General features: G+C 36.8%; 1 protein-coding gene across 4 annotated transcripts in view; it reads left to right on the forward strand.

Annotated features, from left to right (window-relative positions):
- LOC145675490 (zinc finger protein 236-like) overlaps window positions 1-13,950 on the forward strand; it is a 134,333-nt gene that overhangs the window by 21,813 nt on the left and 98,570 nt on the right. For all 4 annotated transcript variants that reach the window (XM_081745936.1, XM_081745938.1, XM_081745937.1 and 1 more), the window contains exons 5-10: window positions 484-612; window positions 1,328-1,492; window positions 2,497-2,631; window positions 7,012-7,161; window positions 10,216-10,333; window positions 12,958-13,106. In XM_081745936.1, the coding sequence (XP_081602062.1) occupies window positions 484-612; window positions 1,328-1,492; window positions 2,497-2,631; window positions 7,012-7,161; window positions 10,216-10,333; window positions 12,958-13,106 (846 nt within the window). The remainder of the gene's footprint in view (window positions 1-483; window positions 613-1,327; window positions 1,493-2,496; window positions 2,632-7,011; window positions 7,162-10,215; window positions 10,334-12,957; window positions 13,107-13,950) is intronic.

Raw genomic sequence — 13,950 nt, forward strand, 5'->3', positions numbered from 1 at the left:
CCTTATGTTAGATACCACCCCGGTATTTGCCTGGTGTGAATGAGGAAAATCTCATTCAGGGTGGCTGGCCTGAAAAAGCGTTTTACACTTTTTCGACCGAATGCCCCCACTGGGAATGGAACCCTGGACCGCTTGCACCGAAGGCATCAACCTAATTATGTTTTAACAAGTTATATATATATATATATATATATATATATATATATATATATATATATCGTAACTTTATCAGCATTGCGTTTTTCTTTTTTCTTTTTTTGATTGTATTTTTTGTTTTTCTTTTCATTTGTTTTAAGTATTGATATTGATATATATTTCAATTTTAATTATTGTAATGTCTATTGTAATTAAAGCAATAGATCTGTTATAGATGACGATAAAATAAATAAATAAATCTACCGTACTAAAACCATTTATTTTGATTTGTTAATATTCATAGAGTTTGTTCTAAATTAATTCTTTTTCTCTCTGATTTTTTCTCAGGGTCCATTTCATTGTGATTCTTGTGGAAAAGAATTTCCTCGATGGACGCAGCTTAAAAGGCATAAAAAGACACATTTGGATGATAAGCCATTCAGATGTGCCCATTGTTCTGCCTCATTCAATGTGCAGGTAATATTGTAGTTCTTCTTGTTCTTGTATTGATATTGTTATTGTTACTGGACTTACAAACTATGCTATGCATAAGTATGGAAATTTTTATAGAACAGTTATTCCCATCCGTCTGTTGACAGGTATCAGAGCGAAAACGGTAAGTGATAACGAGAAGCAGTTTTTTGCAGTCGATTCTTTTCGTCTCAAGAGGAGATTCTTGCTTCATGCTTCCTCTTTAGTGAAACCGAAATTACAGAAATCTGCTAGAACTTCCGGTTTCAATTTTGATCTCTACAGAGCAAATACGAATAAGAGATAGCGAGAAACTGTTTTCTGGAATTGTTTTACCGTTATAAGAGCACATACCATATTTTTTTCTTAAATCCTCTATTCAAACCAGAAGTGGCAAAAATCAGACACTTCCGATTTTAACGCTGATCGCTATATAGTGAAAACGGTAATAGACAGCGAGAAGCTTTTTTTTTTTTTTTTCAATCAATTAAGTGCCCTAGGAATATATTCCATCTCAATTCTAACCTTCTTTACGAAAAGCACAAGTCTTAGAAATCTACTACCACTTCTAGTTTCAATATTAATTAAGGAAGTATCATGTCATACAAACCAAACACCTTCACATGATGTGTTGGTGACGGTGCTGCTTGTTTCTTTCTTTCTTTTTTTTTTTTTTTTTTAAATAAACTTCGTAAATTGATAGTCTTTGATACCTTTTCAGGAAAATTTAACTCTTCATGAAGCTACTCATACATCCGGTGAAGCCCGCTGTCCAGAATGTGATCGAAGGTTCGCCCGAGTAGCAAGCCTGAAGGCACACATCATGTTACACGAACGAGAGGAGAATGTGTTTTGTTCAGAATGTGGAGATGAATTTAGTACTCAGGTATGTTGAATGTCGTGAAGTGGCCCTATTATTTAAAGGCTAGTTTGGGTGGCGGATTTTCTGAAGTTATGATGCAGACATTTTTAGTACACATGAATAGCTTGTATAACGCGGTGTACAGGGTGTGTCAGTTTCTTTCTCAATCACAGCCAATAAATTATAATGCAGTGCATGACTGTTCTTCAATACACTGGGTATATTGCTTGGATATTTGTTCAGTAGGACTTGCATCAAACGGATCCTATTTTCTCTCTCGCGTTTCTTTTTCTCTGCATCTCAGAGTCTTCTGTTTTCCATTGTACTTGCCGACTTGCTGTCCTTTTTAAGTTCTGTCGTTGTCATGGAGGCATTTTCAGAATCTAACTCAGTTAAAAGATCTAATGAGAAATAAAGAAAGGAAAAATGCGAAAATACATACAAGAAGTTAAAATGAAAATAACAAACTGGACAACAAAATAAGCTAAAACGTACATAAGTAATAAAAATAAACTAAAAACAATGCATATGATATAAAAAAAAATAATGCACAAAATCAACAATTGGGAGACAAATTTTACTTCGTTGAACTATATAGGTATAGCACATACAACCGCTTCCCGTTTGTACAAGCATTTTATGGAAAGTTTCATGATGGATTATCTCAGTTCCTTCTTCCGGATGAAATCTGTCTGTATATAAAACTTCGGCCGTTTTGCTGTGATAGTTTAACACACGAAATTACATCTTATTTTCTTTACACAGAGAAGCTTCATTAGCAGGTCTCTGCTACTTTGTCGTGCGGTTTTTCATTTGCTTGATATGCAAGCGAAGTTCGTAAGTGTAAAAGGGTTCTAAATCTTCGTTTTTTATTTGTCCGTCTATTTTACCGATGCATTCAATTGTGGTTGGTGTGTTTGTCACATCACTTGGTTACTATAAGAGAGTTTCAAGGCTTACATGGTTACATTGATTACGATTCAAATGCTTGTGTGTACACTACTTATTTTTGTATGAATTGGTTACAGGTCCAGCTGGAGGAGCACCAAAAGACACATCTTGAAGAATGGGGCAAAATAAAATACGTTCACTTGTGCAAGCAATGTAATAGGCAGTTTACCAAGGCGTCTCTCTTGAGAGAACATATGAAGGAGCACAACAAAGTAAGTTGATAGAAACATCGTAATGCAACGCTATATAAGAATTGAGTTATTATTCTTTTTATTTTTAGTCCTTTGTTGTACTTAATAAGAATTAAGGTAATTGTGGAGTACACTGTTGAAGCCAGCGAAGAACTTTTCCTTTCTTCTTTTGATTTTAAACAACAGTGATAATTAATAAGACTCAAAATCAAACACACGAGATTACACCAAAATCAGATGTTTTTTAACGAAATTATGGAGCATAACATACGCACACAGAGATACAAAATAACCTTTCGCTACTTTGCAAGTAGTAGAAAATTGTTTCACTCAAAGCGGAAGCTGTAAAATTAATTATCTTAAAGAAATGTGTATATCTGTCTGAAAAATCAACTCTGTTTAGTTTGTTAGATCATACTTATTTACTGTTCAAATCTTTCTGATTCGTTAAGGCTGCAGATTAGAAACGTTATTGTATACATTTACCCAGTGATGTGTATTTATTTTTATCAAAATTAAAGGAATAGTGAAAATATAAAAGTAACCTAATATTCTTAATATTTCGTTGCGAATGGTGGAACACGTCTGAAACACTATAATATAAATAAAAGATAAAACAGAAGACCGAGCCACGTGTTCTTCTGCTAATCTTGTGGCTAGCGCTTGTCCCTTGGTGCACGTGGTTCTAGGTTCAATTCCTGATGGGAGCACTAAAATTTGTCTACTGTAAACTATACGTCTACGTTTCATTTAGCCTCGATGCTGCAACAAAGAAACAAACAAACAAACCGAGCCACATATAAATGGCCAAGTTTAGCCACGGTGGCAGCATCTTTTATGTTTTATGTGTCAGCCTATGCCTGGACTACCTCTTCGCATTGGAATTTCCACTGTAGCTAACTTGTGAAGAACAGGGATCAGTAAATTCTCGCATTCCTTTTAAGAAACTTTTTTTTTTTTTTTTTTTTGAAATTTGAAACCGTAGAAACCATGGGATTGGCATCGATTGATTTATGGAGTATCATGGAATAAAACAATCTAGATTCTGGTAATAGCTGACGCTTCGTCGTTTCCGTAAAGGTGTAATAGCTCTTCCATGTAGATTGGCTTGAGAGTCTTTTATTTTTCTGTTTGTTTGTTTGTTTGAGTTTAACGTCCCACGTTTAGGCACCGAGGATAAGGGAGACGGTGATCATAAGATGGTTGATGATGATGGAATGAGGAAAGTAGAAGGAAACGGGAGAACCCTCGCACACGTTGTCTGCCCACCATAAAGTGTACTTGGCGGGAGCTGGAATCAAACCAGTAACGCACCGCCAGAGATAAACTCTCTGCCACAGAGCCACCACGGGCTTGAGAATCTATTGTTGGTGGTAACAGCAGTTGATTTTGTAGTTTTTCACCTTTTCCACTGATTTCCTGCTTGTATTATAACAGCCAGCAACAACTATGTAACGTTTCTTTGCACTGGTGAACAAATTTAATAGGATCTTCCCGATGTGTAAATAATTACTCAAAATTTTCTTCACGGTGAGAAAAATAAACCCAGTCCTCATTCAGCATTCGGTATAGGGAGAATACACATGTCTTTCGCCCATAAAACAAAATTGACTTGGTCAGTCGTCCTGGGGTTTCGAAATTTGGATTTAAAAGCAAAATCGAAGCCATAACCTGGGGTTTGCTGCATAGAACTTTTATTTTTTTGTATGAGTTTATTACGTGTATCCTCCCTATCCAAAATCGCTCGAATTTTTCGCCTATATAAAAAAGTCAATCGTTCTGAGGTTTCAAAATTTGGATTCTATGTTACAAAATACATCAATCCATACCCTGGAGTCTCCTACACAGAACTTCCTTATTTTTTGCATGTTGCTATGTTATTATAAAGTTAAAACAGCAATAGGTCGCGAGAAGGGGTCGTGCAATCGATTAAGCGTCCCAAGACTACATTTCACCTTTATTCTGTACAATAAATCTTGTACAGTTAATCTTTAAAGACTCCTTAATAACTAACTTATTCCACAATTTATCAATTAATTTTAAGTCCAAAGTTCTAGTTCATAACTCTATCGCCTTCTATTTCAATAAATCTTGCAAAATACTGTATGTTGAAGATTAATTGTACTGGTTTATTTAAGTAGATTTAGTGTTGTATTACATTATTAGTATTCATATATTTAAGAAGTTAATTGTAAAGCTTATTTTGTTAATTAGCTTAGGCATAGTTATTAGAAATGAATGTTAGGGGCTTCAGTAGGGGGGAAATGGGAAATAACGATTTTTTATTTTTTGGTGTGTGATGTAAGGGGCTGTTGTATCTTGAATAACCAATTAGGATTCAATAATTTTTCGCTGTCTCTTATACATTGAATCTGTCACTACCTGTGTATTCATAGTGTCTCATGCAGCCAAAGGGGATAGCTGGCGAAACTTACACGTTAATAATTTTACGCTATACGAGGGTTGCTATATATATTTCTGGCCTAGGCAACACTAAGTGTTGCCAGGTGCAATCTGACATTTCCATTGGAAAGTTTGACATTTTGTAGCATAAATGTACTCAGAACTTTTTGACTTACGACAATTTTTTTTTCTTTTACAGGTACTTGAAGAAATCAACTTGGCAAAAAAATGGAATTAACTCGTGAACATTTTCGTGCGATCATTTTTCACAACTTTCGACGTGGATTATCACGACAAGAGTGCATCGATGAACTTAAATCTTTGTATGGCGACGAAGCACCATCCTATAGCACTGTGAAAAACTGGTACAACGAATTCAATCGTGGCCGACGCTCGCTCAAAGACGAATTCCGTGAAGGTCGTCCAAAAACAGCCGTTGTGCCAGAAAACATCGATGCCGTACGTGAACTGATAATGCAAGACCGTCATGTGACTTACCGTGAGATAGAGGCATGCCTAGGCATTTCTTCCACCAGCATACATTCGATATTGCATGAACACCTGGCCGTAAAAAAGGTTTGTTCTCGTTGGATCCCGCACAATTTGACAATCGCTCAAAAGAAAGCTCGTGTGGATTGGTGTAAAGAAATGCTGAAAAAATACGATCGCGGTGCTTCAAAAGACGTTTATAAGATCGTCACAGGTGACGAATCATGGATCTATGCGTATGAGCCCGAAACAAAACAGCAATCGACCGTGTGGGTCTTCCAAGACGAGCCAAATCCAACGAAAGTTGTTCGTGGAAGAAGCACTTCGAAGCAAATGGTCGCCTGTTTCTTCGGCATAACTGGTCATGTGGCGACTGTTCCGCTTGAGCAACGTAGGACGGTCAATTCTGAGTGGTACACCACCATTTGTTTGCCTGAAGTCTTCGGAGAAATTCGAAAAATGAACAAGAGAAGACGAATCATTGTGCACCATGACAATGCGAGCTCTCACACATCGGCTCAAACCAGCGCATTTTTGACCGGCCAAAACGTCGAAGTGATGGGTCATCCGCCGTACAGCCCTGACTTGGCACCCAATGACTTCTTTTTATTCCCACACATCAAGAAAAAAATGCGTGGTCAACGATTTTCGTCGCCAGAAAATGCTGTTGAAGCATTCAAAAACCATGTTTTGGAGGTGTCTCAATCGGAGTGGAAAAAGTGCTTCGAAAATTGGTTTGAGCGCATGCAAAAGTGTATAAATCTTGATGGAGAATATTTTGAAAAACAATAAAACCATTTTCGTTGATAAATATTCGTATTTTCATTATTAGGCCAGAAATATATATAGCAGCCCTCGTACATATTGGTTTGCTCAGCAATTAGTTTTAGATAAATAAAAATAAACAAATAAATAAATAAATAAACAGGACACTCAACACCAACAAACTAGCTTGATAGTAATCCAGCTAGGTGTATTAATTGATATTCATGTCTTCTTTTTTATGCCAATCTTAATTTTTACATTAGCTTTTATCATTTATCAGAAACCAGGATTAGGGACGTCGATTGTCTCTCAAATTCCATTTTTTGACTGAATTTCTTGTAGATTCGAAAATAATTTGTGGATTTAGTGTTCTTGTAGTTTATTTTAGAACCAGCTGTTCGAGAAATATGACAGTATTTTCCAAAATCTTAAGATCTTTTCAAATAAAAACTCAAGTATAGAACACACCGAAAATTTATATTACGTATGACTACGAGCCCTATAAACAGGACGCTTTTTTTGCGCCCCTTTTCGCATTTTTCTTTGGACACCAGATGACATTGTGAAAAAAGGAACAAACTCGTTCAAAACTCTACGTCTGGTCACCCTAGCGTAATGTAGAATCGTTAAAAAAAAAAAAAATAATAATAATAAAATAAAATAAAGATTATTCTCATGGAAGGTTTTGTCTTTAGAAAGAATGGTTTCCATATATTTTTCTAAGGGTTATTTTATTGTTTACAGGTGAAGCAGTCATTATCGCACAGGAGTCACAAGCGTTACATTGACCGAAGCTCTTTTGTTCATCCGTGCCATGTATGTGGGAAGTGTTTCCAAAAGCCCAGTCAGCTGGAGCGTCATGTCCGTATCCATACCGGTGAACGTCCGTTTAGGGTAACTATAGCTTCTTATTTTACTTCTCATTTGGCAGTATATGTTAATTAATATATATATATATATATATATATATATATATATATATACAGTGTGCGAGTAATACTAATTTCTATACTTAGGTCAAAATAAGAAACGAATTGGCATTTGGAGAACCACGTGTTGCCACGTCGTGGGTATTCCGCTGAGGCATCCGCTGTGTTCCCTCCACTTAGGTTGACTAACACTTTTGAACCTGTGTTGCAAAGTAGCAACACTGTAATGTTGTTGTTCCTTTGCAGAGAAGGGGGACACGGTGGCTCAGTGGTAGAGCGTCCGCCTCTGGTGAGTGGGGTCCCTGGGTCGATCCCAGTTCGCGCCAAGTGGGGTTTGTGGTGGACAAACACTGTGTGCATGGGTTTTTTCGGGGTTCTCCCGTTTCCTCCCACTTTATTCATTCCACCATTGCATTCATTTTGTCACCGTCACCGCCTCCTTCAGTGTAGCCGTCATAACCGTGGGACGTAAAACTGAAAGATTTTATTTTCCCTTGCAGAGAAACCCTCTACCTGTAAGTGCCACCACAACGTTTATAATTGGCCCCTCTCAGTGACCTTAATAACCCTGTGGACGTAGCTTCTCTCTTCAACACAAATTTCCACGTGGTTTCGAGCTGTCAATTCGTTTTTGATGATTGATTTTTGAGTTTAGCGTTCCTTTCAGCAGCGAGGCGAGGTTATATGAGACGTGAACCTACAGCTTAACGTGGGATCCGTAAGCTCCAGTTCGTTTCTAATTTCGATCCAAGTATAATAGTTAATAATCGTCGCTCCACTACTTTCGTTGTCCACTTTTTTACTTTTATTTGAAAATAGATGACGATGATGCTGAACTTGAACGGGCTTTCGTGTTTATTATTGAGACAAAGGCCTTATTAAACGTAAATAGCGTTGTAATTATTTCTATAAAATCTACATGTATTTGTTTCTGTGTCAAGGACAATATAATTTAATACCAAAGCAATATAAACACAGTATATAAAATACAAACAAGTGATATCGTTTCTTCGTAGGACAGTGCAATATTTAGGAAGCCTTACCACCAACCTATAAGAAGAACACTACCATTAACCCATTAACAGATCATAACCATATTTAGATTTGAGCATTAATATTTGTTGCAACATACTTGGACAAACTAAAAAAAAAGTTAATGTAATCAATTACACCTTTTAATTAAGCACATTTTAAACATATAACGTACAGCGAGACGAAGGTTTAGAGGAAACATCTAGTGTTTGTGAATGAAAATCCTAACATGCTCGGAACTATTAAGAAAAAAACATTAATGCTAATTTAGCAAAATAAATGGAATTTCCGCAAACAGTATTATAAAATTCCGTCTTTTAGGGTAGACCTAAAATGTTGCACAGGAATTTTAGACTTTTTTTTTTTCAATCACCTTTTATAAAAATTCTTATGTACAGTAGTAATAATAATTACTGTTCAAATAGAACTCCTCTTAGATATTTGGTGATTTGTTAGTGAGATCGAGCGTTCTCGGGTGAAGGATCCAAGGGTTTTGTGGGTAAGGAGTATGAGACCAGTCGTACTAGAGAGCGGTGATCAGTCGGTGGAAATTGATGCCCTCTACTGTGTTTCTGACTCCTTTCGTTCAGAAATGTTACTAACTTCATTAATGTTCAATACTTGACGAACGTCGACGATTAATGACGATGTCTTCTTCGTGGTTGTCATCTTGAAATTGTTTACAGCAAGAGTGTGGCGTTGGGAGCACGTATAGAACCTTTACGTACGGTTAGGTATTAGAATGCTTATTATTAGAATACGTATTCTAATAATAAGCGTCAAAGTCAGTTTGTGCCTGTATGCTAGTAGGTGTCGTTACGTGCGCTATTATTTGTCTGCTTGACGCTAATGGATGTTGCTACTTGTGCTGTCGCTTGCCTGTGTAAAGAACTTCTTGAATAATTTCACAAATATGATGTAGAGTTTGGGCTAATTGGTTGCCAAACTGAAGAAAACTTAATGATAAACAATTAAAACTTTTAATTAATCGTGATTTTAATCTATAATATGTACAGCGCCTCGATGTCTCAACTGTAAGAACTTGTTTTACCATAATAATGTTCTCTTGAAATGAAATCTGTAAGTATGCCGGCTAAACTAAAGGAGACACTGGGGATGAGAGATGAATGAAACGGTGGAATGAAGTGGGAGGAAACGAGAGAATCCCGAGAAAACCCACTCACACGGTGTTTGTCCACCAGAAAGCTCACTTGACGCAAGCTGGGATCGAACCAAGGACCCCATGCACCAGAGGTGAACGCTCTACCATTGAGCCACTGCGGCTGTCCAGTGCGCGAATTATTATAACAATTGAATTAGATTTACTTGAAGAATAAGTTTTTCAAATCATATCAAGGTTCTTTCGCAGCGTAAAACCGAGAAATAACAGATTGTAAGAATAGAAGTGGGAATAAAACAGAGAGAACACAGCACAAGAGGAGGCCATGTTGTGTCCATTATACACAATAGAAAACTGCTGTTGTGACATACTTGAATGGTAGAAATTTTAATAAATGTTAGTATCGGGAGCAACATGACTACATTCATCTGTGGCACACACTCGTGAAACCTTATAAAGATCTATTGGAGGTGGGGTATCTCAAAGTGATGCACCTAAGTTGTACTTAAAACACAGTCAATTTCTTTTAGTTTAGAACGTTTCAAATCACATGTATAATTCTAATTAATCTAAATTGAAATGCATTAAGGTATGGGAAAAGTAACAAGAACTAATAATCCGTGAAAGGCCAGTGCATAACTTAAACAAATTTTTAAAGATTGTTCTTACGTATTGGGTGAATCTCATCGTATAAATCGATCGCAGTTCTGCTGGTGTATACAAAACGAAAATTTATTAGTGATTTTTTTTTTTTTTTTTTTTTTTCAGAGATAGCTAACTCCTTTGCTGTAGAGGTAGTTTCGTGTTAAGATGAAAATGTCTTGAAATGTTATGTCCTAAATTGAAATATCTCCATTTCTTTTTTAGTGTCGAGTTTGCGATCGAGCATTTAACCAGAAAGGATCTCTTAAAATTCACATGTCGAAACACACCGGAAATAAGCCGTTTCCATGTGAATTTTGCCCAGCTGCCTTCAGTCAGAAAGGTTAGTGCGTTTTCATTGTTGTACTTAAGTTACTTTATTTTATTCTTCTTCTTCTTATTATTATTTTCTCTTGTTAATTCAGTTCAATCTTAAACGTAAGAAAGGTCGGTGATCTCTATCTTGCAGTAGGTAGCCGACAAGAATGCAAGCACGAGACATATGTGTTGTATTTGTTTCCATTATTCAACGCATCTGATTACATACAGCATACACACTCATATTTCAGGATTGCTCGATGTACTATGAAACTTTTCTTGTTACAGAAGGCTGCGAGTGCATTTTGTGAAGTTCCTTTGTGCATCAGTGCATTCTTCTGAGCTTCCAATTTTATGTTTGTGTCGCACATTATATATATTGCTTTGGTGCAACTGAAATGTCCGCAGTTTAGTTGTGTTGAGAAACCACTCCCTGTACCGCAACCAATTGATGGACCGAATTCTCGCGTATGACACCAGTCAGTCATGAGGCAGAGTATTGTTAGACAGTTTTTTTTTTTTTTAAGTGGATCGTCCCCGTTCAAGACCGAGGCTATATGAGACGTGGACCTACAGTTTAAGAGGGAGTCCGAACTAGGAATGGGCTAAACCTGTTTTTATAAAAACCGGAAACCGGTTTCTAAAAAAACGAAAACCGACATTTCCGTTTTCTCCAAAAACCAGTTCGGTTTTTCACCGAAAACTGTTCGGTCAAAACTTGGAAAACCCTTAAAACTATTTCTGTGGAAACGGAATCGGTTTCCGGAGAACAACAAAACACTACTCTGGTCAAAAATAGAACCAATTTGAAAAAAAAAAAAAACGGAACCGGTTTTGAAGAAAATCGAACCCGGATCCGGTGAAAAAACTGTACCGGTTTTGGAGAAAACCGGTTTCGGTGAAAAACTGTTTTTTTAAAATTTTCAGAAGCTGCTTTCGGTTTTCCTAGAAAACCGAAAAACCGGTTTTTGTGCCCACCACTAGACTGAACCACCGTAACGAGTTTAATGTTCTCTCACCTGGAATCGAATCCAGAAATTCGTGCACCAAAGGTGCACGCAAAAGTTACTAGACCATCAGGGAGGGAGTTACAACAATATACAGAGGCAATACACAATTTCGTGTAGAAACACACTAATGCGTTAGTTGCAGCCGTGGGCCGCTTTTGTACGAGTCGTTTGCGCGTCGCATTCCGCATATTCTTTAGTTGTAATAACGCTCCGAGCGTGTGGAGTCATAGCCGTATATCTAGTGTTCGTGCGTAAAACTGACATTATTAGCAGCTACGTAGATAAAAATACAGAAGATACTCTACTTTGTCAAATTTGGAAACATCCTACCACATAGAATATGCCCTTTAATCATATTGATGTGATTAAAAAAAAAAAAGCTTGAAGTGGGTACTAATTATTTTCTAAAAGTAATTTCAAACATGTAAGCCGTTTTCCCGACCTCGAAAACTATGAATTCGACACTAATATCGATGATTTTCGATCGTTTTTATGTCACTCTCTCCCAATCACCACTAGGTATGCTAGGGCGTCTTACCTCTACTGGGGGCTGAAGTTGAAGGCCATCAGAACTGCACCAATCAACTTGAGAATCCGAAAATTACGGATTGAACATTAATATTGGTTGTTTTTGATTATTTTTACGTCACCATTCCTCCCAGAAGTGCTATTGGAAGCTGAACTTGGACTTAAATGGCACGGGAGTGTCACGATTCATTTCAACGACCATGTGAACTATGGATTGACACTAGTGTCGGTCGTTTTTGATCATTTTATATATATATATATATATATATCCCATTCCCCCCCCCCCCATCGTAAATTTGCTGGGGGTCTTACCTTCACTGTACTCTTTTCCAGACTGTCAGTAATATGTGTACCAAGTTTGGTTAAAATTACTCCAGGAATTCCAGAGTTACGCTGCACCATTGTACTTTTGATCCCCCCCTCTTCTAAACTATTGATTCTACGGGAAAAAAAAGTATAGGGCTGTTTTCGTAGGAAATTTAATGTAGTTCAATTTTGTACTTGGCATGTTTTCTGTTAAACCCCATGTTTTTTTTTTTCTTCAGATATTTAAGAAAAAGTTAAGAAACCTACCCCTCTGTACATCCCTCTAACGCCCCCTCATGAGCTTTTATAGTATGTTGTTTAGGACACTTCCCCCTCCACACACACACACAACTGTGCCAAATTTCAAATCCGCACTATTTTTCCTTCGTTGACTGGTGATATTAGTTTAGTGAAGGTGGATAAGAAACAGCTGATGGAACAGAAACAGCGTTCACATTGAAAATTTCGACATAAATAAATAACCAGAGAATCAAGACTTACGTAAAGAAAGGTATTTACTAGGGATAGGACAATATGGAAATTAAAAATTTGACGTTAATATATATATTTTAAAGAATCTATAATAATTTGGAAAACAAAAGTGAGAACCTTTTGAGTTCCTTGAGACGATTGCTCTTCAAGTGGTTTTACGCTACAATGAAGTGAACACCTACGTTATTCAATCACGAACTCCACCAGTATTTTATTACACCTTTAAATATGCTGTATACACTAGTTTACATACCTAAAACTGTTGTATTTATCGACCAGCTATGTGATTTATTGGTCTTCTTTGGCATTGCAGGGAATCTCCGTGCTCATATCGTCCGTGTTCATACTATTCCTGTATCAGGAGAACAAGTGTATAAGTGTACAGAGTGTCCTTGTGTTTTCAAGAAACTTGGAAGTCTTAATGGGCATATGAGCAGAATGCACAGTGGGGAAGATTTGAAGGTAAAGTATTCTGAAATCATTCGATTCTTCTGTTATTTATTCATAATATTGTATTCTAGAAGTAGCGAAAAACTAAAAAAATAATTAGTAAATAGTAGTAACAAACTTTCCTAATTTGGCGAAAGATAGCATTTAACTTTCCGTATTCCTAGAAGCTAAAATAGCTTGCAATATTTCGGATAACAGGCGAGAATTCGTTTTCCGTTATCATAGAGGCTTGAAGCATATTATGTAGTAGTTGTTCAAAAACCGTTACTTCGTATCGCAATTTAAATATCCACTGATATTGAAGTTATGAACATGTGAAAATCTTACTGCGTAGTATGTTTTAAGTCTATATGATCCTTGAAAACGAATTCTCGTTTATGTATCCGAAATATTGGAGACTATTTCAGCTTCTAGGAATACAAAAATTTTAGTATTATTTGTATTTTGTAATATATTCCATACTTTCTATCTGTCAATATTTCGTAATTTAGCTATTGGATGGCTTAAAGATGCTATTTGACGCGTATTAAATAGTTGAAAAAACGGACCTACAAGGTAACTAGAAAAGTTCTTCCATTCTAGAGTGATGGTAAACAAAGAGCAATACAGTAGACGGTATGTGCATTTAGGTTTCGAAGTAATCTCCAACATCCAACACCATTTGCCAACGTTCGTGCAGCTGTACAATACTCTGACGATAGAACTCGGCGGGCAGGGGTGCAGAGAAGTCCGTGAGTGCATTCCGCAGGTCTTCCTCATTTGCAAAGGATCTCCCGAATATCACGGAGATGGTTGTCGAGGAAATAAAACAGGTGATAATCTGTTGGCGCAAAGTCCGGTGAATATGGTGCATGGC

Source organism: Thermobia domestica, chromosome 18 (assembly GCF_964235325.1).
Source record: "Thermobia domestica chromosome 18, izTheDome1.hap1.1, whole genome shotgun sequence".
Taxonomy (NCBI): domain Eukaryota; kingdom Metazoa; phylum Arthropoda; class Insecta; order Zygentoma; family Lepismatidae; genus Thermobia; species Thermobia domestica.